The sequence below is a fragment of the Aotus nancymaae genome, unplaced genomic scaffold (genome assembly GCF_030222135.1).
Source record: "Aotus nancymaae isolate 86718 unplaced genomic scaffold, 86718_ANA_hifiasm-v0.15.2.pri h1tg000033l, whole genome shotgun sequence".
In the NCBI taxonomy this organism is placed as follows: domain Eukaryota; kingdom Metazoa; phylum Chordata; class Mammalia; order Primates; family Aotidae; genus Aotus; species Aotus nancymaae.
The window spans coordinates 26,676,162-26,701,484 of record NW_026988447.1 but is presented as its reverse complement, the minus strand read 5'-3'; the positions used below and the strand labels follow the sequence as shown (position 1 = coordinate 26,701,484).

Below are 25,323 nucleotides of genomic sequence, written 5' to 3'. Positions count from 1 at the left end.
CAGGCTAGAATGCAGTGGCACATTCATAGCTCACTGCAGCCTCAACCTTCCAGGCTCAAGGGATCTTCTCACCTTAGCCGCCTTAGTAGCTGGGACTACAGGCATGTGCCACCATGCCTGGCTAATTTTCTAATTTTTTTTTTCTAGAGATGGAAGGTTCTCACTATGTTGTCCAGGCTGGTCTTGGAATTGGATAGTTTGAATAATTTTAATGGGCTCTGAGGCATAGGGTCTACCCCTAGTTGCCTGCTACCTGGCCCTGGCAGTGACTAGGACACAGGACTAGTGACCCAAATGTGAGAGCCCAGAGAAAGGAGGCAATGGCTAGGTATGAGCTTTAGATTGGTTGGTTTGGATAGAAAGGCACATCCACAGACCAGTTGGTTACTATCTCTAGGAATTGGCTAGTTTTGGGAGCGGCAATCTCTCCAGGGTCAGCAAGGTCCCAGATATCAAATATTTAGAATAGAAAGACCTGTTTAATATAGGTAGATACAATTACCTGATATTTCAGATGGCAAAGCTGAAATCTTGAGACGTAACCTGCTGTAGTCGTATCTTCACCAAGGGGAGGGCCTGGATTTAAGCCTGAGTCTGCTGGGCCCCCCAAACCATGCTCTTACCAATGTGCTATCCTGCTCTTCATCTAGCTAATTAAACATACATGTGGGCATCTATAATTGTATAAAAAGATAATTTACAGAGCAAATGAGGATGCTGAGTAATTTCTACAGAAAATAATTGCACGAAGCAATGAGAAGGAGGAGAGATTGCTTGTAGTGGTCACAGAAGGCTAGTGGAAAAGAGTCATTCAGACTGCTGGTGCTCCCACTCAGAGACGACCGATGATGGGCATTGTGTTTGCTGGGTGGGTCTTGAAAGTTGGAAAGAATGGGTCTGGGCAAAACTGGAGAGAAAGGACATTCTGAAAAGATGGGAAATGATGTGATCACAAGGCTCAAAGGCAGTAGTGTGCAAAGTCTGATGAAAACACCAAATGTTAATAGGCTGCTTTGGTTACTTGAAAGTACATTAGGAGGGGAAAGAAGGCAGATGCAGCTGGATGCCACCCACTTTAATGCTCTAAATTCATCAGAAGCAATGCATGGATGTGCAAAAGGTTTGGCATTGTGGTCTAAATACCAAGAAATATCTCCATCTAAAAGTAATGCCGTAATCTAGTGCCTGAGCTGGACGAAACGTAGAGTAGGAATCTAGCTGGGAATTTCTAGTTCGACATTTTGTGAGACAATATGTTAGGCTGGGAATCTGTGACTGACAGGGAGCACACAGACAATGGAAGATCTTTCCATGAGAGCATCAGAGATTTCGCAAGTGAAATTGACAGCCATGGTTTCATTTAGATGTTTCTGAGTGCTCATGCTATGCCAGGCACTGCGCTAGGTGGTAGAGAGTTATACATCATTAGTCATGTTAATCAAACAGGGTCTCTGCCACTGAGGGGCTAGCAAAGAAGTGAGCTCACAGTCTCTGCACACTAAAGAAAGCAGAGGAGGTGTCTCTGTAGCCCAGCCTTGGAAAGGTGGAATGAATGGACACCTATCCATGTGATGAAATTCCAGAAGTCCTCCACAAAGATCCTAGCAGCACAAGGTCAGCCGTCCTACGGCTTAGCTTGCAAGTCTCCCGCTTCTGTGGTGGGAGTCACACTTGATATAATCACTTTTTTTTTTTGAGACAGAGTCTTGCTCTGTCACCCAGGCTGAAGTGCAGTGGTGTGATCATGACTCACTGCAGCCTTGACCTCCTGGGCTTCTCCCACCTCAGTCCCCAAGAGTAACTGGGACTACAGGTGCTCACCACCATGCCCAGCTACCTTTAAAAATTTTTTTGTGCAGACCACATCTTACTATGTTGCCTAGGCTTGTCCCAAACTCTTACACTCATGGGATTTTCCCAGTTTGGCCTCCCAAACTGTCGGGATTACAGGTATAAGTCACTGCGCCCGGCCTGTATCATCACTTTTATACTTTAGTAGGGTCCAGATCACCAAGGGAATTTGATAATGCGCATTACTGGGTCCTACCCCTCATCAAAGATGCTGGTTCCCTGAGTGATAAAAGAATACCACCTTGAATCCTCGATAATATCTTTAATACCTTTGTTATCAGCTAACAATTGAGCAGCCAGCATTGATAAGAATTTAAGTAGAATGTAAGCTTCAGAAAGGCAGAGGTGTTTGTCTGTTTTGTTCACTGCTATATCCACAGTGTTTGGCCATATTAGGCACTTAGTAGCTTTTTGTTGAATGAAGCATATTGAAACATAGGTGTGGAGGGTGCAGGGGAGGGGAAAAATTAAGTCAAAAAGATGTGTCGACACAAAGAAAGGAGTACTTTTAATATGGGAAGTGGAAAGACATGAAGTGCAAATTTGGCTTTTCCCAAAGGTCTGTTATATTTGGGTGGGAGAGAAAGGGGAGGAGGGGAAGCCTCAAGTCTTCACTGTTGAACTCAAATTATAAGTTGAATGATGTCTCCTAAACCATTGTTCTAAGAAATGTTCTGATTATGGAAAAATATCCATTCAGTGCCTTTCAAATTCCCTGAAGGCCCCTCTTTTCTGACTGTGTCTAACCTTCCCCCACATTCAGAGAAAACCAACACCCAGCACTTCCGAGGTACAAGAATTCTCCGATGGGCCCGTGTGCTCATTTTTATAGATGTTCACTGTTAATTCAGGCCCCATCAACAGTGCAGGAATGCCCCTGCACCCCCATAGCTCCTTCCTGAGGAGATGAGCAGGTCTGCTGGAAAGCAATAGAATACAAAGGGAACAGATCTGGAAATGATGAAGGAGAAAAATCAGGACCCCTAACCAAGTTAAATAAACATCTGGACTGAAGGGCTGTATAATCAGGTTTTAAAAAATTATTTTCAATAGGAAGTGATGTTTTACTCAATATCGATGAGGCATTTGGTTTTCAACATTTTTCCCCCTAAATTCATATCCTTAGTTTTAATTCACTTCTCTATTTATAGATCATCTTTGGAAAGATATTTTTTTCTTTTACACATCTTTTTTTTTTTTCTTTCTGATCATTTCTGTATTTGGCCTAATTTTCTCCTTTTGTTTCAGACCAGCAGTGTGTGGGCCTCAACAGGTAGGCAGGAAAGCAGCTGGTCTCTTTAAAAGAACCAAGCAGATCACAAAATGTCTGTGAAATGAACATGTCTGCCTAAAGCTTCCCACTCTGATGGGGCTCAGTGCTGAGCTCTGATTTGCTCTGGTTAAAAAAAAAAAAATTCCCCTAATTTCACTGTCAAGATTTTGAGAAGCATTCTCATGGTTTTAAAGAGATTATTGCATAATTTGTTCATGTTTAAAGAATTATATTGTTAAATAAATTTAGCTCTCCAGATTCTAAATGACAAAAACAAGTGAAGTTACATCATTTGAATTATGAAGTGATAATGTCTTCCAATTCTGCCCCAATCAAAAGTGTAACAGTTTAAAGCTTATAATAATCATGTTCAAACATATTCAGATTATAATTACTTTTCTTCTGATAATGATAGCCCGTCTGATTGGATGATTACCTATTTGACTTTGATAAGTCTCAGAGGTCAAAAAAGGGATAATTGCAGACATCTGTTTTCTATGGAAAATATAATCTCAGAAAATAGTGTTTAAAGTGACATCTGCAAATATGTGTTTTAGAAAGAAACTCGTTGTACATTTAAAATCATAGGGAAAAGAAGCAATTCCTAAGCTACTGTGTATCACGCTGTCTTTGTAAATAGACGAACGAGTTTAACTTACTAGTATTCATGTATGCATAAGTAATTACAAGCAGGCATGATTATATTTTGTACAGGTAGAATTAGAAATAGACATAGATTATGAGAAAGGAATTTGAAAGTGTCTACAACTTGGAATGATATGGAAGACTTTCTCTACTTTTGTTTGTTTTAGTTCAATCTAGGCATACATAGGTGCGATCATTTTCTGGGTAGTTTTTTTATATGGAAATTGGAGCTGGAAGGTCTTGTTTCTTTGATTTCTCCTTGGAGATGAGCTTCTCCAATTATGATGGGCCTTCTGATGAAAGGAAAAGGTTCCCTCATGGCTGTCATTCTTCTCTATGTAGAAGAGGTGCCAGTTTCTCTCTTAGCAGGTGCATCAACTTCCCAACCTCTTAGAGAGATGCCAAGAACCTCTGCCTCCCTTCAGCCAGCAGCTGTGTTCTGCCGCAAAAAGGGAGAACTGTATTTGATATTCCCTTCCATGCATGGTAAAACTTCTTTGGTTTTAATTAATTAACTCAGAATCTTCTCTAATTCATGCAAGACCTGGGTTATCACTTTTGCCAGATTCAGCTTCCTAAAATACAACCTTCACCCTAGCAATTCCTTTCTCAAAAGCCTTCAACTGCTCCTCGGTGTCTAAGGAAGGAATTCCAAGCTTTGAGGCAATTCGTGATCTTTAATAATTTGACCTTAACCTATATTTTCTTATCTTTTTCTTCTACATAAAACTTTGCTCTTTTGTTCAATCCATCTAATGCTAAAGGGTGTTAATCTTTTTTGCCTCTAGTCTAGATCTTTGGTGATGCTAGTATATTCACATGGAATTTTATTTTCCCTGTCTCTGCCAATTAATCTCTTGTGGTGGTGGTTGGTTGATTTTTGTACCTCAGATGCACAGAACTGGATAAAACATAATCATTGGTTCATAACAAACTATTATGATTGGTCTATGCAAGGCTTCTTTTATGTTTATCCATACATATGAAGTTTTTACCCAAGTCTACCTTAAATTCTCTCATTTCAACAGGGTTTTTCCCTATGTACCCAGAGATAATGATCCTGGTAAGAGGACTCTTTCTGTCTCTGAACTATTACAAAGTTTATTATGCAGAATGTAGATCAGCACTTGCATGAAACATCACATGCTGCCTGGTGCCATCATTGTCTCTGCACATAGCTGCAACCAGTTAGTCATGTCCTGCTATGTTGTGTGTGTCTGGAACTTTCCCATAGTTGTATAATAGCCTTTACCAAATTGTATCGTTTTATATATTATCTGTATCATCCATCTTCCTCCTAAATCAGTAAGTTTCTTGTGGCAGAACTTGATCTTTCGTTTATGTTTATTGTGAGTGCCAACCGCAGTGCCTAACAAGTCATGTTTAGTAAGCAGTCATTGCATATTTTGAAAAATTAGATTATAAACTCCTGGGAAGGAATCAGGGAGTCACAGAATTTCAGGCAAGGGATGGACCCCATGACTTATATACCCTTTTTATCTTTGCCTAGCAGAGTACTGAGCAGACGTAAGAAAGTTCTTAATAAATACATATTGAGGGACTGATGCTTAAATTCTTTCAGAAAATTAATGAACTGCATATATTAGGGAGGGTAACCAACTTATCTTCCCCTGAACTCTCATTTTTTTGTTGTGTTTTTCTTTCTGTTGTTGTTGTTGTTTTGAGACAGATTCTTGCTCTGTCTCCCAGGCTGGAGTGCAGTGGCATGATCTTGACTCACTGCAACCTCTGCCTCCCAGGTTCAAGTGATTCTTCCCTTACCCTACCCCACCCCTTTTTTTTGAGACGGAGTCTCACTCTGTCACCCAGGCTGGAGTGCATTGGTGCGATCTGAGCTCACTGTAGCCTCTGCTTCCCAGGTTCAAGGGATTCTCCTGTCTCAGCCTCCTCAGTAGCTGGGACTACAGGCACGTGCCACCATGCCCGGCAATTTTTTGTATTTTTAGTAGACAGGTTTTCACCATGTTGGTCAGGCTGGTCTCGAACTCCTAACCTCAAGACCTCAAGTGATCCACTTGCCTTGGCCTCCCCAAGTGCTGGGATTACAGGCGTGAGCCACCACACCTGGCAGAAGTCTCCCAGGTTTTTTTTTTTTTTTTAAATTGGACAGAGTCTCACTCTGTCACCCCGGCTGAAGTGCAGTGGCTCTATCTCGGCTCACTGTAACCTTCACCTCCAGGGTTCAAGTGATCCTCCCTGCCTCAGCCTCCCGAGTAGCTGGGATTACAGGCGTGTGCCACCATGCCCAGCTAATTCTTTTGTATTTTTAGTAGAGACGGGTTTTCAACATGTTGGCCAGGCTGGTCTCGAACTCCTGACCTCAGGTGATCCACCCACCTTGGCCTCCAAAAGTGCTGGGATTACAGGCATGAGCCAATGTGCCTGGCCACTCTCCCAGTTTTGTTTTTTTTTTTGAGATGGAGTCTCACTCTGTCGTCCACGCTGGAGTGCCCTGGCAAAATCTTGGCTCACTGCAACCTCTGCCTCCCAGGTTCAAGCTATTCTTCTGCCTCAGCCATCAGAGTAGCTGGGACTACAGGCACACACCACCAGGACTGACTAATTTTTGTTTTTTAGTAGAGACAGGGGTTTCACCATATTGGCCAGGCTGGTCTTGAACTCCTGACCTCAGGTGATTCGCCCGCCTCGGCCTTCCAAAGTGCTGGGATTATAGGTGTGAGCCACTGCACCCAGTCCTTACTCTCCCAGTTTTAAAGCAAAAAGTTCCATATCTGGGAGTTCCCTCAGTCCTAGGCAAACTGGGACAGTTGGTCAACTTAGAAGTCTCACACACATACTAGAGGGGTGTAGCTCAGAGGCAGAGCATTGGACTGCAGATCAAGAAGCCTTACGCACATGCCAACAATGTAAATGCTAATATTACTCTCTCTCCTCATGGAGGTCTTTTAAGAATCATTTTTGCAAACTTAAGCTGAATTTCTGCATATATGATAGGGACTAAAAAAAGTTCTTGTGAATTAGTCTGAATTTTAGGCTCTTCAGAATCTAATTTAAAAAGATTATATTGTTATTTCCTCCTAGTAAAAATTAGTAAGAGTTTGAAATGCAACTAGATTTCACTTCTCAGAGTGGGATTTCTCTTTTGTGAGCTTAAAGAGACAAAGCTCAACAAAGACCTAAGCCTATGACTTACTGGCGCAGAGGGAATAGTGTAAGCCTATCACTTTCAGGTAGAGGCCACCAGCAACTAGGCTGCAGACCCCCCTTCCTCTTCTGCATGAGTCGGGGTTCGGGGGAGCTGTTGTGAATCACCAAGTCTCTTTTGTGTAAAACTAGCCTCCTCGGGTCCTTTCAGAAAGCTTTTATTAAAACTCTAAGAATTTTCCTATTCTCCATGCTATTCCATTTTTATTCCATGCCACGTCCATTGTTATTGAGGGAATATTTACTTGCTATTGAAGGAAGTCTTGTGGGATGTATAGTCAATAATTTCATCAAGGAGTAACTTATCTTTGTACTTTTGGTGGAAAGGAAGGGAAAGGTTTCTGTTAAGTAGCTTATGAGCTTTTGAAGAATATTTACAAAGATATTTTTAGAAAGACAGAGATTATTATTTTCCAATTTTTCATTAAAAAAAGCATAAAAACAAAGTCTGCAACAAAACAAAACAGTAGGGGCATACTCAGAGAATGTGACGGCCATTGATTTCTGTATTAGTCACTTAGCAAATACACACACAGAAAATGCATGTTTGTTTCTAGGGAAAGGCCCAAATGGGAATTATCCTGGATGTAACTCATATGATTAGAGATTTTTGGCTCTTTCACTACCAAGGAGAGGAAGAAGGTAAAACAAATGCAAAAATAAGAAAACAAAGGTGGCAAAACTTCTAGCAAAAGCAAATCTTTGCCATAGTGGATTCTGGAACCTTGACACATTTGCAATTCACACAGTTTACATAATCCTATGTATATTTGCCTCTTCTGAGTTATCCAGGTAAACTAAGTATAGTTGGCTAACAGTGTTGCCTTAGTCTGTTCCTGTTGCTATAACAAAATACCACAGACTGGGCAATTTACAAACAATTGAAATTTATTTCTTATAATTCTAGAGGCTGGGAAGTCCAAGGTCAAGGACTTGGACAGAAGATTTGGTGTCTGGTGTAGGCTCACACTGTTCTTCCAAGATGATACCTTCTTGCTGTGACCTCACATAGTCGGAAAGTGGAACAGGGAGGCAGCTCTCTGAAGCCTTTTTTTATAAGGGCATTCATCCTTCACAAGGCTGAAACCATCATGACTTAGTCACCTCCCAGAGGCCCTACCTTCTAATACTATCGCTGTATTGATTAGGTTTCAATGTATACATTTTGGAGGTACATATATGTTCAAATCATAGGAGGTGAGATTCCCTTTTATGCCAGGACTTTGGCCTCCAGCTGACAACTATCTCCATTCCCTGCCATACCTTCGGTCCTAATGATCATCATGTTTTGCGTAGGGAGCTGCAATCATTCCCCTGTATTCACTTTGCATCCCCACGCCATCTGTTCTTCATAATACAAACAGAACCAATCATGTCATCCTCCACTTTCCTCTCATTCTCTGCTTAAATCCTTCCCCAGGGATGAAGTATTCTGAGGTTAAAGACCAAGATCCTTAATATGCTCCTCAAGACCCTGTGTACTTTGGCCCTACTTACCTTTTCACCTTATCTTGTAGCAATATCTCCCTGTTCTGCTGCATTTTACCCAGCCTCATCCAGTTCCTCACACTTGCCATGCTGCTTCTCACCACAGGGGCTTTGCACGTGCTGTTGTTGCCACCTGGAGAATATTCACTCTCATTCTCCACTTTGTTTAGTTTTCTATTCCTTTAGGGCGCAGTTCAAGCACATGAGCTCAGGAAAGCCTTCGCAGAGACACATCCAGTCAGATTCCTTTATGACGTATTCTCCTAAGTCCATGAAAGTGGGGACTTTGTTTTTGCTTTGTATTTCATCCTCAGTGCTCATCAAAGTGATTGGCACATGGCAGCCACTAGTCAACTGCTTGGACTTTTTTTTAAAGAATTTGTTTCAAGGACTATCCTTGTATACTGGACATGCTAAGTAATAAGCACTAGATTTGGAACATAAGAGGAATATATGAACTTTGCTATTCTTGTGACTTTCTGGAAGATGCAACTTATTTGCATTGGTTTCTATGTCTATAACCTAAGAATTAAAGGACCTGCTGCCACTAGCCTCATCCCATCAAATGTGCTGTTCTCCCATGATTCAGTGCATTTCACAGTGTATCAGTTTAAACCTTAGGTGCTGTAACGAAGAGAACTAAAAATGCAGCGCTTTTGTCTAAACACAAGACAAAACTTTATTTTTCTCTCTCTCAGAAAGAAATCCAGGCAAGTATTCTAGGGTGGTTGTATTGGCTCAGTGGTGTCAGCAACCCAGGCTTCTTGTATCTTTTTGCTCTGCCATCCTCAATATGTGGCTGCTCTCATGAGCCCAGGATGGATGCTCTAGCTTTCAACACAGAAAATATATTTTAGTTATTGGGAAGAGAGAAAATGGAAGGGGAAATGTTTTTATTTCCCTTTAAGGGCATGAACTGGAAGTTGCACTTATTCCAATTTCACTCCCTTGGCAAGAGCTGAATCATACGGCTACAGTCAGTTGCAAAGCACATTGTGGTGTGATTTTTTTGTTGTTAGCTGGTTTTGAGACAGAGTCTAGCTTTGTTTCTCAGGCTGGAGTACAGTGGCATGATCTCAGCCCACTGCAGCCTCAAACTCCTGGGTTCAAGTGACCCTCCTGCCTCGGCCTCCAAAGTAGCTGGACTAAAGGCATGCACCAGCACGCCCTGCTAATTCTTTTTATTTTTTTGTAGAGACAGGGTTTTTCCATGTTGTCCCAGCTGGTCTTGAACCCCTGGGCTGGAAGAATCCACCCACCTTGGCCTCCCAAAGTGCTGGGGTTACAGGTGGGAGCAACTCCGCCTGCCCATGTTGTGATTTTTTACTCACCACTGTGTTTTCCCATTAGATTGGGTTTCTTGAGGTCAACAATACTGTCTTGTCCCTCTTTATGCTCTCTCTCCCTTTAGTGCCTACCTGAGAAGAGCAGTCTCTCAGTCACTGCTTATTTAATGAAATACATCAAACTTGGTATGTGTCTAGAATAACTGAATGTTGGTAAAGCAGATGTTTGTCAAATGCCTGCGTTTTCATGAACTCCTAGAGAGAGCTAATTAAGTCTTTTTGACTTGCTCTCTATATATTACCTTATAAAATTCATCATGAAAACACATCGGGCAGATTTTAACTGAGATCTACATATGGGCTTTAGGAAATGTGTTTTTCTTAGGAGACATGTCATGAGATTTTTCAAAGTAATCTGTGATCTGAGAATGTTTAAGAATCCCTAGATACAGATGTGGAGATTTGAGGGCTCCCAATACACTTGGGGAAATTGAGAATGGATAAATAAGGCAAAAGACAGATGGAGGTCAAATTTCACCTATATTACTACAAAAGTTGCTACTCTAGAAATGTGTCTTATAGGTTTTTGACAAGTGGTCTTCCTGATACTGAATACTAGATGTATGCACATTTACTCACTCCACAGCATGGGGTCTGGACATCCCAGCTCATCTCTCCTTACAGGAGAGAGCCTGTCCTGGAGCAGGCAAGCAGACTGTGTTCCTCTGGGCTACTTGTACCCACAGAAGAAAAGGAGAGGAGGAAGAGGCGAGGTGGCACTCACCCAGGTTTTTTCCCCCAGAAGTCCCCATCATATCACGTCACTCTTTCCTCCCCTAAATGAGGGAGAGGCATGGGGAGAGAGGCCAGGAATTTTATGCTAATGAGACTCCTTCCACCTGGAAGGACACATCAGGTGTGCAGAAGAAGCCTTCTCCCTTAACAGGGAAGACTGAAAAAATGATTTCTGGTAATGAGTCCCTCATTTGTTCACGGGAAAATGAATAGTTTGGATGAAATAAGCTCCAAAGCCTTCCCCAGCCTCAACATATGGGAAATATTTCCACTTCTAATATCCATGGCTTACATTTTTGGTCATTTGGGTTATGTGGGAAGCATGCTTAGGCAGTGTTGTATTTTCTGCTTTTCAGCCTCAGTCTTTGTCATCCTGGGTCCCAGAGAACCTGTCCTGGCTTGCAAGTTCCTCATCCAGCTGGAAGCAGGTGCTGGGCAGCAGGTGGCCTCCCCCATATCTCTAACTCAGGACCACCTAGGGCAGGGGGAATGTGAGTTTCACTTGAGCCTTCTCCCTGCCACCTCACCAGCTTACTTAGGAAAAGCAAGAAAAATGGCAAATGGGAGAGTTGGAAATGCAGCCAGTTACCAACCAGAGAGCCTCTGGGGACTCAGGGGATGAGGGGGACCTTAGCATCTCAGTCTCTGACCTAGGACTCAGGGGACAAGGGGGAACCTGAGCATCTCAGTCTCTGACCTGGAACTCAGGGGGTGAGAGGAGACCTGAGCATCTCAGACTCTGACGTGGAACTCAGGGGGAGAGGGGAGAGCTGAGCACCTCAGACTCTGACGTGGAACTCAGGGGGTGAGAGGAGACCTGAGCATCTCAGACTCTGACCTAGGACTCAGGGGGCGAGAGGAGACCTGAGAATCTCAGACTCTGACCTGGAACTCGGGGCGAGGGGAGACCTGAGCATCTCAGTCTCTGACCTGGAACTCAGGGGGAGAGGGGAGACCTGAGCATCTCAGACTCTGACCTGGAACTCAGGGGGCGAGAGGAGACCTGAGCATCTCAGACTCTGACGTGGAACTCAGGGGGAGAGGGGAGACCTGAGCATCTCAGACTCTGACCTAGGACTCAGGGGGTGAGGGGAGACATGAGCATCTCAGTCTCTGACCTGGAACTCAGGGGGTGAGAGGAGACCTGAGCATCTCAAACTCTGATGTGGAAGTCAGAGGGAGAGGGGAGACCTGAGCATCTCAGTCTCTGACCTGGAACTCACGGGGCGACAGGAGACCTGAGCATCTCAGACTCTGACGTGGAACTTAGGGGGAGAGGGGAGACCTGAGCATCTCAGTCTCTGACCTGGAACTCAGGGGGTGAGGGGGACGTTAGCATCTCAGTCTCTGACCTTAGTTATCCCTGTTTGTGGGTGAAAATGCATTTTCCTGTTTGGAGGGCTCTCTAGAATGCATCTCATGCAAATGGTGAGGAAATTGGGTGTCCTATGTGCATATAAATAACACCCATAATCATCATTGACCAAATAGGCTACACAGCCCTCCTTGTGATATTTCAGGAAAGCAATCAGGGCATTCCCATGGCTTTTGGAGGGATTTTCCATGATTCTGTAAATCCTTGAGTAATATTGAAGCTCTGTAATAATACCAAGCTACTTTTGCATTTATTCTAGTCTTAGGTTTGAACATTATAATACTAGTTATTTAAATTTTCATAGAGTCCACGGTTCAGAAGAGTTCTGGGGAAGTCATTTAAATTCATCCTCCTGCAGGTCTCTTGGTAGGGCTGAAACTTGGCTAACAAAGACAGATGGCTTTCTATCTGATTCTGAAAGGTCTCCAGGGGAAGATTCCATAATGAACCACAGTAATCATGAATTGCTAACATGAATGTGCCCCACTTTAAGAAAACCTGACATGTGAAAGCCTATGTGGCAGGATAATTTATTGAGATACTAATCTGTGCTTTGTTCTCTGTAATTTGCCTCCCCTGTCCCACCCCCCAGCCCCATGAAGGTAGCCAGTTCTGTTTCCCTTCCCGTGGAGGAGATAGAATTTCCTTGTGCTATATTCCTATCGCCTTACTAGACAGATGCACAGAGAGACAGAATATGCTTGCCCATGTGCTAATCCTAAAGTCAAAATCTAACTCTTCAAGTAACAGTATAAGGAGGTGATGCTCCTTAGAGGATGCAGCTTCACTCTGCAGACAGGGGAGAGGTTTGGTCCTGACTCCTCATCGTCAGCTGTGTGTTCTTAGAAAATGGCTTTTATCTCTTTAACCTCTGTTTGATCATCTGTAAAATGAAAGGTTGATTTAATGGCATTCAGTTACCTCCCTGCTCTTGATTCTATGGGATTATCAATCTCTTAAGTTCTGACTCCCCAGGACAGCTGTGGAACATTTGCTTAAAGACTTTGGAGTTGGATGGCCAACTTCAGCAAAGGAAATGGTATATGCAGTATTTGTTACATGTTTGTACAAAAAAATCATTGGCTCTTTGAAATCATATTTAACTGGGCATCTTATATTGTATCTGGCAACCCTATTTGGGGTCACCCGCATTTGGGAGATGGAAGGCTGAGGTAGAAGTTGGTTTCTTTTCATTCCCATCAAGACTGGATCCAGTGTTCAGGAAACAGGTTTATATATTTTCTTTCTCTACAAGCATGTCCATTTTATTTTTAAGCTTAGAGAATGGATGTCTTGAAATGAAAACTATCCTAGCACAATTTTCATCAAAATCTTCAAAATAAATATTTAACAGGAAAAAAATAAATGAGATCTGCCCATTTTACTAAAGGCCAAATTTTCTATACCTTATAAAAATTGGAGAGCAGACCAATGAACGCTAAGGCAAGAAGAGACCAGCTGCTCAATTGATCAAAATGATAGAAGTGCTTCTACATCACCTCTCCCAGCAAGGGCATGACTGGTGTTACCAGTGGGAGTTATATTTTTCTCCTGTCCTCAACATTTCTATGACACAGGGAAGCAAATGCAGTCAAAGTTCTGATTACTTTTTCCTATAACACTACAAGCGTTTTAAAAACATGTTCCTCTGAACTCTCCAGTCCTTAATTTTGGAATTGCATTGAATGTCATCACTTTATGATTTAAGGAAATCATCTGTGAATCGAGACAATCTTGATGATACAGGTTGGGCTCCCTGTGATTTCTTGACACAAAACAGGTCAGGATCTAAAACTGAATGTGGAAAGAAACATGATTTATATTTTGTTCAATTAGCCCATATATGACCTTCATGTGAAAGGAACATGGCCTTGGATAAAAAGACTCTCGCTGATTTATCCCATTTTTAATCAAAGTAAGGTACCAACACATGTAGGATGTAGTAATTCACAGTCTCAAGATTAAATGCTGATAAAAATTTGCAGCAGTTTTAGCATCATATATATCCTCACCCATAACAAGGAGGTCACTCTATTAGTGAGCAGGTCTGGGCACAAAATCTAGAAGTCCATTGTCCAGTTTGAATAATGTAGTGGTATCTAAAGCTTTGTGGATAATGACTGACCCTGTAATGTCCTCAGTGCATCTGTACTTGAAGTGAGATTAACATAAGCATGATCTGCAGGAAATAGGTACCCTTTAAAGATACCTTCAGCTGTGTGTGTGTGAGAGAGTGGGGCTGTGGGTAGGGGGCAGGAGAGAAGAGAGAGAACCTAAGAGACTGAGTGAAGGCAATTTACTTATCAATGTTCAATTTTCCTAAATGTCAGCTTGATCTCTTTCTTTTCATACTTTACAGTTCAGAAATAGGTTTGATTTGAGTCGCAGGAAATACAAAAACAGAAAACAAACAAAAACCCAAACCATTTATTACTCTTAATTTGCTTTGTCAAGAGGTTTTGCTTAACTTGCATTCATAGGAAGGGCAAGTGGAAAGTATTTTGGGGCTACGAAAGTGTGATGAGGCTGGGAAATTCATGGGCATGGTTCAGAACTCTCCTTCTCAGATCCATTTCCAAAACAACTTAACATGCTCACGCATTTTCTGAGGGGCAAGACTGTTCTGCAGCACATATTAAGCGGTCCAATTTTTGCCTCTGGGAGAAGGAAAAATATATCCAAGCAGATAGGCAACTATTCAAAAGAAACATTTTATAGATGCTTAGCTTTTGCAATGTTCTGATGTTAAGCAGGGGTGGAGAGGGTGGTGCAGAGCTGTGCTCTGAAGCCTGGGTAAGCAGAGGCTGGGCTGAAAGGTGGGGAGAACTTAGATCAGACGCGATGCTGCCTAATCAAGGTTAAGACTTAGCCTGTTACCAGGGAGAAGAAAGAGCCAGTGAATCTGACTACATAATTGCTATTTCTTTCTTAGAAAAAAAATTGGGAAAAAGGGAGGAAGGAAAGGACAGGCTTAGACTCTTTGTAGGTTATTTCTGAATAATGGAAATATTTTTAAATTCTTGTTATAATTAATCAAATCTATGTTCTTTGGGAATAGAAAATAAATGAATGCATCATTAATGGCTTACTGTAAAAGTACAATCATGCAAATTTAAGTCTCCTATTCATTCCAATTGAAAACTCTAATGATAATAGTTAAAGTCTTGCACTTTCACTGTGTGCCAGCCATTGTGTTAAGAGTTTTCCATGCATTATTTCCCTCACAACAACAGATGAGGAAACTGAGGCCTAGAAAATCGAGGCAAACTTATCATGTCTCAAAATTTGTATAGGGAGCAAACAGGAGTTGGGTCCCAAGGTCTTACTCCAAAGTTGTGTTGAATAGCCACCATGTTGTATTTCTTCCTCTGCCTCCCTGCAACAGACATCCTTGTAATCAGGAGCAGGTTTTTCTAAAGGAGCCAAAAGAGAGAAGAGCTAATTTAGATAATAGGAGGAAAATTGTGGCAGAGCACACCTTTGTCACAAACAGGTCTTTGAAAATTCCAGATGACTGAACTGAAATAAATGGGAGAGAGTGTACTTATTTGACATGGGTATGGTTTACTGCTATAGAAAACCAGCAATGGCCAAGGGGCCAGTATTTCGAAGACAAAGACCAATGCAGAGCTGGAAGGACAGGAGTATTCTAGAGTGGGGTGGTAAAAAGCTAGGACATTTTGTAAATATCTCTAGATTGTAATTTTTGTCTTTTGATTATGGAGATGCCAAAAGAAGTAATAAGAAATAGGGCTTTTCACTTTACTTAAGTGAGAATGCAGCATTTCTCTCATAATAAAGGCTAGGTAAGTTAGAAACGCCTTCCGCTTTTCAATGAACCAAGACAATACTAAGCAGTTAGGACAGTGTCCATGTTTAAGTGACACAGAGGGAAGAGCCCGACAGACCTGGCTTCCATCCATGCATCTCTATGCAGGGAGATCCTCTAATCTCCCAGACTCAGTTTCCTTGTCTGTACTGTGGTGTCAGAATGCTTACATTGCTGGGCTGGGCATAATGGCTCACACCTGTAATCCCAGCACTTTGGGAGGCCGAGGCATGCAGATCACCTGAGGTCAGGAGTTTGAGACCAGCCTGGCCAACATGGCGAGATCCCATCTCTACTAAAAAATACAAAAATTAGCTGGGTGTGGTGGCAGGCACCTCTATTCCAGGTGCTCAGGAGGCTGAGACAGGAGAATCACTTGAATCTGGGAGGTGGAGGTTTCAGTGAGCCGAGATTATACCACCGTACTCCAGTCTGGGCGACAGAGTGAAACTCCATCTCAAAAAACAAAAAAAGAAAAAAAGAAAAGAATGCTTACCTTGCTGCCTTGTTGTGAGGATCAGAGATTACATACAACTGTGGCAGGCATAGAGTAGGTACTTGATAAATCGTAGTTATTACCAGCCCACTGTTTTTACTGGGTGGGTGAAAGCAGGCTAAGCCAAGAAAGGGAAAAATGTTAAAGGCTGGGAAAAAAAAAAAGCCAGAGGGAGTGATAGGTGGTGGCATCTGGCCTGCGAGCCCCACTGTGGCCCCTCCCAAACTCTGTCCTTTTAACGAGCCATATGCAGCTTCCAACAGATGAGATCTGGTGTCTGCGAAGACAAAGCAGAGCCAAAAGGCGATGTAACATGGAATTGTAGACTGCATTTCCCTCTAATGAGTCAGCCTGCTCATTTAGAATGCAGTGCTGTTTGGAGCCCAGACTGGGCGGTGTGTGCAGACGTGTGCCCGCGCCATTCCTCACGTGCACATGACTGGCTTCAGCGCACGAGCATGACTGCCAATATCGTGGTTGGTTAGCTTCTGGCCCAATACTGGGCGGTGTGGTGTGCGTAGGAGGCGGGCGCTGGAGCCGCTGTCAAGGACAACTGCGGGAGTCACGCAGCCTCTAAGCTACTTGGGAAACGGACTCTTATCAGCCAGTACTCTCAAGATCTTGCTGAGTACAGAGGTACTTTGGGAGGGAAGTGAGAGAAAGAAGAGATACTAGCTGTTCCCCCAGAGGGCTCCCTGACTACTGAAGTGGAAGACCATACGCACACCAGTAACACACACTACATACACACCTCATGTGCACACACCACACAGACCATGCACATGCATATACCACATACCACACCTGTGTACACATATGCTACACACACATCATGGGCACATGCCACACAGACCATTCACATATAGATACCATACACCACAAATGTTTACACACATCATGTGCACGTGCCACAGAGACCATACACATACATATACCATACACCACACATGTTTACACACATGCTACACACACATCATGTGCACGTGCCACAGAGACCATGCATATGCATATACCATACACCACATGTTTACACACATGCTACACACACATCATGTGCACGTGCCACACAGACCATTCACATATAGATACCATACACCACACATGTTTACATACATGCTACACACACATCATGTGCATGTGCCACACAGACCATGCATATGCATATACCATACATCACACGTTTGCACACATGCTACACAAATGTCCATATGCCATACACACCATGCACATACATATACTGCACATCACACATATGTACACATAGCAAACCATGGAAACACAAGTGCATCACACACAGACCACACCATATCTACACCACACACCACACTCATATGCATGCACTATATGTACCTTACACGTAAACATACATACTCTATACATATGCCACTCACATAGACACACCCCATGCATACCTACCACACACAGACCACAGACATATGCATGCACACATAAAACATACCACATACCACATGACATGTGTGCACACGCACACACTACATGCACCACATATATGTTTATGCACATGCATGCCACACAGAGTGCACATATACCACATGAATACATACTGCATGCACCATGCAGGTACATACATCCCACACTTTACACACATACCACATACATATGCCACATGCAACACACATATATATATCACACACATATTCACATATTAACCCCATGCTATACTCATGCGCCACACACAGCACACACTTTTACATACAGATACCACATAGATATACTATACATGTATACAAATGACCTACACCCACATCACACCTGCATACCCCATGTACATGCATGTGTCACACCCACAATTCTATTCATGCTATGCACATGTAGACAAACACATCACATAATTACATACCACCTACAGATCACACAAATATACATAAATAAATATTACATGATGCACAAATATATATGCCACACTTTATAGTACATACTTGTACACACATGCAAATACCACACAAATACCCCACACAAAACACACACATGTACACACATCACATACATAAAAACACACTCCTATACACTACACACATAAGTACACACCACACACACTACACACATAAACAAATCCTCCTGTGCACACACACATGTATCCATACCACAAACATCTATACACATGTACCACCCATACCACTCACATATTACACATCACATACACACACCACATGAATGTTCATACATATCATCAAGTATATACACACAAAACACCACACAGCACACATGTGTATATACCACATATACATCCCATACATATGCCCCCACACCCTACACACACATGCAAGTTACATGCATGTACACACACCACACACATCACCCTCATGGACATACTCCCTCCACAAACTACATGTATTCACACAGTACATATAAATACACACATACTACACACATGTCACACACGTGTCTATATATCCCTAATACAAAACACACCCCCATACCACATACAGACATAGCTCCACCATATATGCATATCACACATACATAAACATGACACACACCACACATCTGATCACACAACACACACAATGCACACACATCCACACACATGACACACTCACTACTACACATGCGTGACCTCATACACAGTCCATAAACACAGAGAAGCCAGCGGGCACAAATGTGTCTTGTTGTGTCCCCTTGCAAAAGTGTACTCCCTTGGGGACCAGGACTCTAACATTGCAGAGCACGGAGTTGTGGGGCAGGAAGTACCAACTGAACCAGTAGTCATAGGGAGTGATGTTAAGGTGGGTCACTCCTGCGTCCATTCATTGATTCCTGGATATGTGTACTTTTCCCATTCCACACCACCACAAAGCGGCCTCTGACTTAATGCACACACTGCATCCTGGAGAATGACATCCCATCCCCTCTGAGCCAGCATATCAGCTGCCCTTTTAGAATGAGTTTTCAGGATTCCAAGACTGGCTGCTTTTGGATGGTGTGGCAGGTGATAGAGTGCGTGTGTCCCATGGCTCCACCCCCTCATTTCCTTCACTGAGACGTGGGTCTCCTGTTGGATGCTGTATTACTTGAGATGTTGAGACTGCGGATCAGGGATACTGTAAACCCTTGGAGAGTGGTGCTGGCTGAGGCTCTGTGGGCAGACAGGGAAAATTCGTTTGAGATTGGTACCTATACCTGTGAACTGCTGACTGTTCCAGGATGACAGGGGCCCAGTTTAAGTGACTTGTCACACCAAATGGCCCACTGGGCTCCTTAAGAACTAGTGCCATGTCAGGGGCACTAGTTCCAACTAGTGCCAATAGGTTGTGCATTCAAAGGCAGCAGTATCCAGATCAGCCTTGTCAAGTCGAAGCCAGCAGTTTTGGGTCCGTACACAGCCTCCATCTCTGTCCCTGTGGCCATTCCATTCATGTGCTTACCGTGCCAGCTGGGAGACAGCCGATAACAGAGACTGGCTAACAGCAGCTGGTTGCGTCATTTTGTCTACTTGGCTGTTCAGTACCTCTTCTGCGAGGATTAAAAGGAACACCATTACTTTTAATGGGTATTAAAGTGTGATGCAGCAATCTTGACACTTAATGCCCAATGCTACACATCCACTGACATGCCTCTACCCCAGGACTCCTCACCAATCTTTCAGTATTTTTACTCCCAGGCTTCTGGCCAGCCCAGGAGTCTATATACAGTCATCCCCCTTATCTGTAGTTTTCCTTTCCATGGTTTCAGTGACCTACTGTACTGTGCAATAAGATATTTTGAGAGAGAGACCATGTTCATATAACTTTTATTACAGTATATTATGACAATTGTTTTATTTTATTATTGGTTATAGTTGTTAATCTCTTACTCTGCGAGGTTTGGTACCATACCGCGGTTTCAGGCATCTCTGGCGGTCTTGGAGTGCATCCCCCATGGATAAAGGGGACTACTGTATTCTCAGCTCACGTCACAAAGTGGATGGTCAGGTGCACTGCTCACTGCTCTACCCATTGACAAGTTTCCCTTCTCTACTGTCTTTCAAGGTCACCCCCTGAGTATGGCTGTAATATGACTGCCATTCATTTTTGGCTTGCACCCCATATCGACCCATGAGTCTCTATTATAATTTCTGCGTGTTTTCAAGCAGAGACACTCACTACCTTTGTTCTAGCCCCTCTTGTTCAGGAGGCTTGTATCGTAAACGGCCTTGAAAGTTAGAGTTAGTGTCTTGCTTCAGAGCAAAGAGCAGGCATGCTTACTGTCCATTATAGATTTGGATTCCCCAAGCCCAGAGTCTCTTCTGTAATGTAACCCACTGCATGTGTGCAGTTGTCACCTAGCATTTCTTGCGTTGCTGTATAGGAATGAGAGCTCAGGGAACTGGTGTAAGAAAATGCTGATACACTGGCTGCTGTGATTGTGCTGAGTAATAAAGTTCTTTGTCTCTGACCTTAAATCTTCTGCCAGTAGCCATACAACAGTGTCAGGATAACTTGTTAGCTTACAGGCAGGGTAAAATCTCAGACCCTTCACGGATCATAAACCAACCTTGGCCTTTCTCTTTCTTCAGCTGGTCACTTGGGACCCTCCTTTGACAAGAGGTAAGAGCTGGGGATAGTGGATGCAATTGTGGAGGGTGACAGGAGTTCTGGGCTCCCTGTACATGCAACTTCTCCCGTGCCTTTGGTTCCACTCATTTCCATCTTACAGTAGACTACTGCTGAGCCTATGTGACCTCATGACTTGGCAGTTTCAGAAGAACCTGGATTGAGTAGGGTGTGGTGGCTTACACCTGTATTCCCAGCACTTTGGGAAGCCAAGGCGGACAGATCGCCTGCGGCCAGGAGTTTGAGACCAGCCTGGCCAACACAGTGAAACCCCATCTCTACTAAAAATACAAACATTAGCCAAGCATGATAGCATGTGCCTGTAGTCTTAGCTACTCAGAGGCTGAGGCGGGAGAATCACTTGAATCCGGGAGGTGAAGTTTACAGTGAGCTGAGATCGTGTTGCTGCACTCCAGCCTGGGCAAGAAGTGAGTGAGACTCTGTTTCAAAAACAAACAAACAAACCCCAAACCTCAAATCAAAATGGACAGTCTGTATGAGTGGTCACTTGATGCCCCATAGTCCAGCATTCCATCAGAAATGTGCCCAGAAACATGTGGAGCCTTTCTCAAAAAGCATACAATATCTTTTGCTAGAGATGGCATAACCTTGTTCCAGAATCCCAGAGGCCTGCATTATTGTTTTCTCACTGACTTGTCATAAACTCCACACTTCATCGTTTTTCTAGTATTGGCTCTCCCAACACAATACTGTCTGCTGGACCTTATGGCCTGAGTGGCAGGGCAGCTTGCCGCACAGCCTGGATCTGCTGCAGAGCCCGTACCTGCTCCTGGGCTTTCTGAAAGCTGGCAGTCTTCTGTGTCACCCAATATTCTTAGGTGCAGAATTGGCAGGTATGGAATGTGCTGTCTCCAAAAGAAGCTGAGGAGGCCTATCAGGGGCTGTGCTTCCTTTTTTTGTGATAGGGGATGCCAGACATTTGTCTTTTGCTTTAGAGATTATATCCTGGAGTCCTAAAGACTTCCCGTGGTGGCAGCCACCTGATTCTTCATATACCCTACCTTCTGCAGGGCATGTGTCTTTCCAAGGCCTCTGATGTACAGCAACCTCGTGTGCATCTTGCCCAGTCAGCATGATATCATCATTGTAATGGATCCATATGTCCTTCTGCAGGATGTCCACAAGGTCTGGGTCTCCTGGGACTTTATTACGGCAGAGGGTGACTGAGTTTGTAAAGCACCAGAACAAAAATGAATTATAATCAATATTGTTTTATCGTCACCAAATCAATGACCATGTACCATGTACCTGAGGCTTATTAATATGTTCTGGGAATAAAATCACACCAGGCACTGCAGCTTTGATCAGGATTACTGCTTGGTTAACGCTGCAGTAGGCAATGGTTATTCTTCAGGATCCATCTGATTTCTCAACTCTATCGGGGGTGCTGTGAGGTCTCCAGGTATCAATGCCAACTCAGACTTTGTGTCTGATCATCCTCAAAATGTCTGATGAGCTTCCGTCCCCCCATGTATGTAGTTTATTTAGGAAAGGACTAGAGAAATCATTATAGTTTATGCTTGCCACGGTATTACAGTGTCATTCTACTTATGGATCCTGCCCCATCTTAGGTAAATGGGGCCCAGGTCTGAAAATCTTCTCAGACCTGGGAAACAGGTGACTGATGATGACTGCTTATCGGAAGGACCACCCTCTGCCTCCTGCTCCTCTGTTCTTGCCTTTTTCTGATGGTGGCAGCATCCTCACTGACTGACCATCTGTATTGCCTCCCATCTTATGTTTAACCACCTTGATCACGCATGCTCAAAATATACTTCCAGGGGTACTCTTCTGGTTTTCTATTTTTTATTTTTGAGACAGGGTCTGGCTCTGTCATCCAGGCTGGAGTGCAGTGGTGTGATCTTGGCTCGTTGCAAACTTTGCCTCCTAGATCCAAGTGATTCTCATGCCTCAGCCTCCCAAGTAGCTGAGACCACAGGTGCGTGTGACCACGCCCAGCTAATTTTTATATTTTTAGTAGAGACAGGGTTTTGCCAGTTAGTCAGTCTGGTCTTGAACTCCTGACATCAAGTGATCCACCTGCCTCAGCCTCCCAGAGTGCTAGGATTACAGGCATGAACCACTGCACCTGGCTGGTACTCTTCTGGTTTTTGATGGCTTATGCTAAGTAATTCTCACAATTCTATTGGAATATAATCTCCCTTTTCCTCATCAAACCCAACAAATTCCTGACTGGAGTATGCTGAAATTTTGTCTTAGTTATTGGCCTGGCAGCCAGAATAAGAGCTAGGACAGCTCCTGAGGGGAGCACCTGTTACTTTGCTGAGGAGGAGACGTTGCTGTATCTTTCTGAATTGGAAAAATCCTAGTTCTTATTCCGGGGGAGCCACCTCTGAAAGTGCTGAGGCTTCGGAGGACTCTAAAGCAACAAAGCCCTTGAGAATATCCACCCAAATGTCCCCGTCGCAGTTTTTAGGGTCTCATATTTTCCCAACTAGGACCCTGATTTCATAGGAGATTTGGGTTGGTTTAAGCATCGCTGGGGCCTTGCAACTTTAACTATCAGATGCTGAGTTGGCGACTCAGCTGTGTCTGCTTTTCCACTGCAGGAGAAAAGAGGCTTCCTATAAACTACCAGCAAGGCCCTCTGGCTCCCACTCTTAGCTTTTATCTATTTGTCAGCTGCTCTTGGTTTCTCACTACTCCCCTGCAGGACACTTGTACAACTTAGTAGCAGCCAGCAAACTCCACTGTATGTGTAGCTCACGTTCGTTACCCCTTATATCTTTCAGATGTCTGAATCATTGCACAAGCAAAGCCATTCTCCCCCAACAGAATGTTTTCTCACATGAAATCTTAAACAACTGGGCTGCCACTAGGTGCCACATACCACTCAAGATGGGCTCCTCCTTGTCAGGGAGGACCTGAGTAACCCAGTTGCAAAGACTTATCTTTACTGCCTGTTTCCTCACATCACTCCTGATGTCTCCTGTGTCTTCTGAGCAGGGCACACCAAGACAGGATTGGAAGTATAAGCTATTTGTTGAGGAAACTGAAAGAATAAGAGAGGAGCAGGAGTCATCAGAGAGTCTTGAGACAAAAATGCCAGTCTGACACCTATGAAAGAAGAGAGGGAAAGAAGGATTGGATAGGAAGAAAGAAAGGGTTGCAATGGGCCACAGTGCAGTTTTAGGTAAGTCTAGGCCAGGCCAAGGGGAAGACCCCAAGCCATAGCTGCTGAGTAGAGACTTCCACGTCAGGCAGGAATGGATGGGTCCACTAACCCCACCATTCTCTGTTATTGGCTGGAAGCAACTCCAAAGAACCCCACAGTGGATCCAAAGGTACAGCAGCTGAGGGCTGTTGATTAGCCATGTTCCTCACAGCAGATCCCCTTAAAAGGAGATCTGAGTGATCCACTTCCATAGCCACTATGGTGAACGAACAATCCCCGTGTATAGGATTCATGGAGACAGCCATCAAGAGGAGAATAAAGCAGAGCCAGCATCTGGGGGCTCTCCAGAAAGGAAGGGGAAGTTGTCCAGGCAGCAAAAGCTTATGGTGAGGGTTCCCAGAAACCAACTTTTGCCTTGGTTTTCCCCATTCAGCCATAAGTTTTTATTCCTTTGCTAAGTTGGAAAGAAGTTAAAGAAGACCCTTGTGTCCAATGACATTAAAAAACAACAGAGACACTTGTAACCAGGGCCTAAAACCAACACTGGCAGGTGTGGTAACTACCATGACATCCAAAGCACCAAGGCATGCTGAGAATGGCAGCCTCAGGGACATCCCAGATGTGTCAGCCCAGGTCACTCACTTGGAATGCCATTTCCCTCCAACTTCCAGTGAGTCTCTCCAATGATGGACAGGAATGTGTGGAAGCAGAATAAGGAAGTGTCAATATCAAGGAAAGACATTGAGGTGGGGGCAGTAACCTGAATAATAACTCTCAGCTGACTTCCCATGGAAGTACCTGATGCCACTGTGGAAATTAAGTGATTCCTGATTTAAGACATTATTGCTTCGGTGTGTGCCTAAGCATGAAAATCCCCTGCACACATGAATGCAATTCTCTGTCTAAATACCCAACTCATTGCCAGAAACAAATGGGCCCTAGAGAGTTTGTCTGGGTACAAACAATTGTACCCAGTTGACCAGCCTACAAAATTCTATTCAAAGACTTGGAGGAAATGAGTCCAAATATTGACAGCAGAAAGTTTTAGTGGATTGTGCTCTGTTTTTTGGGCTAGTGGAGACCATAGGATCATTCTCCTGGCCGGGTGTGGTAGCTCACACCTGTAATCCCAGCACTTTGGGAGACTGAGGTGGGCAGATCACAAGGTGAGAAGATCGAGACCATCCTGGCTAACACGTGAAGCCCCATCTCTACTAAAAATACAAAAAGTTAGCCAGGTGTGGTGGCACACGCCTGTAGTCCCAGCTACTTGGGAGGCTGAGGCAGGAGAATCACTTGAACCTGGGAGGTGGAGGTTGCAGTAAGCAAGATCGCTCCACTGTACTCCAGCCTGGTGACAGAGTGAGACTTTGTCTCAAAAAAAAAAAA

The 25,323-nt window shown here is 43.6% G+C and overlaps 1 protein-coding gene across 1 annotated transcript in view; it reads right to left on the bottom strand.

Moving 5' to 3' along the window:
• Positions 1–13,791: 13,791 nt before the first annotated feature.
• LOC105710741 (uncharacterized) overlaps positions 13,792–25,323 on the bottom strand; it is a 90,628-nt gene continuing 79,096 nt past the window's right edge. Inside the window, exons 4-6 of the mRNA XM_012443221.2 lie at positions 23,650–23,811; positions 21,800–21,940; positions 13,792–15,312 (exon numbers count right to left, since the gene is read on the bottom strand). Coding sequence (XP_012298644.2) covers positions 15,149–15,312; positions 21,800–21,940; positions 23,650–23,811 — 467 coding nt within the window. The 3' untranslated portion in view covers positions 13,792–15,148. The remainder of the gene's footprint in view (positions 15,313–21,799; positions 21,941–23,649; positions 23,812–25,323) is intronic.